We start from the raw sequence: 2,042 nt of genomic DNA, 5'->3' as shown, positions 1-2,042 counted from the left end.
CAGACTTTGGTTTTGTGCTAACAACCTGTCAACTTCACCCTGTAATTCACGACATCTTAAACATACAGAATTAGATTGTACCTCTTCCTCGTGAACTTCTGTAGTTTCATCAGCAACAACCTTTTCAGCTTCACTCTCCTTCTCTACTTCAGCATCCACTTTTGCTTCAGCATTCTCCACTTGAGATTCAGCATCACTCACAGTAGTTTCAGCCTCATCAACTGGCACTATCTCTGCCATGAATGCCTGAGTGACACTCTCATTTCCCTGATATCGCTTTTGCAATGCATCCCACATATCCTTTGAATTTGTGTACTTCTTTAAGATATGCTTGATGCTATCAGGTAAGGATGTCTTTATTACAGCCAAAGCTCTCTTTTCAGCATCATACATCTTTTTATCATCAGCTTTCATGTTAACATAGGCTGTTACTCGTGGTCTGCACTCAAAATCATGTACTGGGTTTACGTACCCATCTTCAATACATACCCACATGCGTGCATCCTGAGATTCAATGAAAGATTTGAAGTTGTCCTTCCATATAAGATAGTTCTCCACCTTCATCATCTTAGGTGCATTCAAGTTGGTCATGTTCGACATTTTAAACGTTGCAGACTGACAAAACCGTACAAAATATCTCCGAAAACAGTGGTTACCAAATTACACCGTTAGAATCGTCTCGAAATGACGAATCCAATGATATATAATGTCAAAAACCGAATTCGGGATTTTCCAGAGTTTTTTTTTTAATTCAACGGTACAGACGGTTTTGTCTAATGAGCTATGGATCAATTTCTGTTTGCAAAACACTGAAATTTTATCGACGCTTGCCAGAAAAAATTCCACCCTTTTAATTATGCTGGTAATTTCGCTATTTAGCTCAAGTAGGTCAACTTCGTTGAACTGATTAAAATCGCTGGTTATATTGCTGAACTGGTTAAATTCGCTAGTTATGTTCGCCTGTCAAGTCAATTTCGCTGGTCAATTTCGCGATTACGACGAACTGTAAATTCGCCGAAAATCGTAGTAATTTCGCTGTGGAAAATTATACGATTACCAAAGTCGCCTTTGGATTTAATTTCGCCGATAACCGAGTTATCTAGTCACAAATTCGCTGATCAGTTAATTTCGCCCAGTAACTATGGAAACTCAATCTGTTCGAAATTTTTGATGATTTTCTGGATTCTGTTAACACAAATCTGCAAAATCACAAAACCTAATCAGCAAAGTAATTACGAAAATTTTGAAGAACTTATGAAAAATCACGAAAAACACGAAGAACAGTCTTCGAATCTTCAAGTCTTTCACCCAAAATTCTTCATAGAATCAACCAAAAACTATCTCCAAAACCTGCAAAACACCAAACAAACAAACCAGAAGATCAAAAAAGCCAAAAATTTCGAAAATTCTATCAAACCAACACAAAAATTTCGAAAATTTTATAAACCCTAATTTTCTGATTTAACAAAAAATCAAAATCACTTCCTGTTTCTGCAGCAAACAATTCTGAACCGAGCCTTCAAGAGCCTAATGCTCTGATACCAATTGTAAGTCCCCTTGATGTGTATGGATCTTCAACAGAATTGTCAATCCAATCAAGAGTGCGGAATCCTCTTGATCAGAATAAGCAGAAAACGTGTAGGAACAGAAATCAGCAATCACTTTCAAACCGGATCTTTATTGATTATCTATCAAACTGATTACAATCAATCAAGATCCGTCACAAACCCTAATTTCGTCCAAGTACTAGCTCTCACGAAATTCTACCTCTCACAAACTGTTTTTGGCTAATTAACTGATTAACCTGAACCCTAAAGCCTAACCTTGTTTATATAACACAAGGTTTACAAGTTGGACTAGGGTTTACTACTTGGGCAAGCCCAATTCGTTCCCTAGACCCAAACTGGGTTTAGTTTAGCCCAAACTCTATAATCTCACTAATACAAAGCTAAACCCGCTAACTGTTTATCGTTTAACTAATTACAAGATATCCAAAGACAAAATCTAAGCTGTTGTCACAAATATGCACCAACATCAAACAT

The 2,042-nt window shown here is 37.0% G+C and overlaps 1 protein-coding gene across 1 annotated transcript in view; it reads right to left on the bottom strand.

The window, feature by feature from the left end:
- Window positions 1-1,337: 1,337 nt before the first annotated feature.
- Window positions 1,338-2,042, bottom strand: part of LOC110932526 (ATP synthase subunit alpha, mitochondrial) — a 5,343-nt gene continuing 4,638 nt past the window's right edge. Inside the window, exon 2 of the mRNA XM_022175876.2 lies at window positions 1,338-1,350. Coding sequence (XP_022031568.1) covers window positions 1,338-1,350 — 13 coding nt within the window. The remainder of the gene's footprint in view (window positions 1,351-2,042) is intronic.

This window comes from Helianthus annuus, chromosome 4 (assembly GCF_002127325.2).
Source record: "Helianthus annuus cultivar XRQ/B chromosome 4, HanXRQr2.0-SUNRISE, whole genome shotgun sequence".
In the NCBI taxonomy this organism is placed as follows: Eukaryota; Viridiplantae; Streptophyta; class Magnoliopsida; order Asterales; family Asteraceae; genus Helianthus; species Helianthus annuus.
Note: the sequence above shows the minus strand (reverse complement) of the source record. Positions and strands in the feature narration are given on the sequence as shown.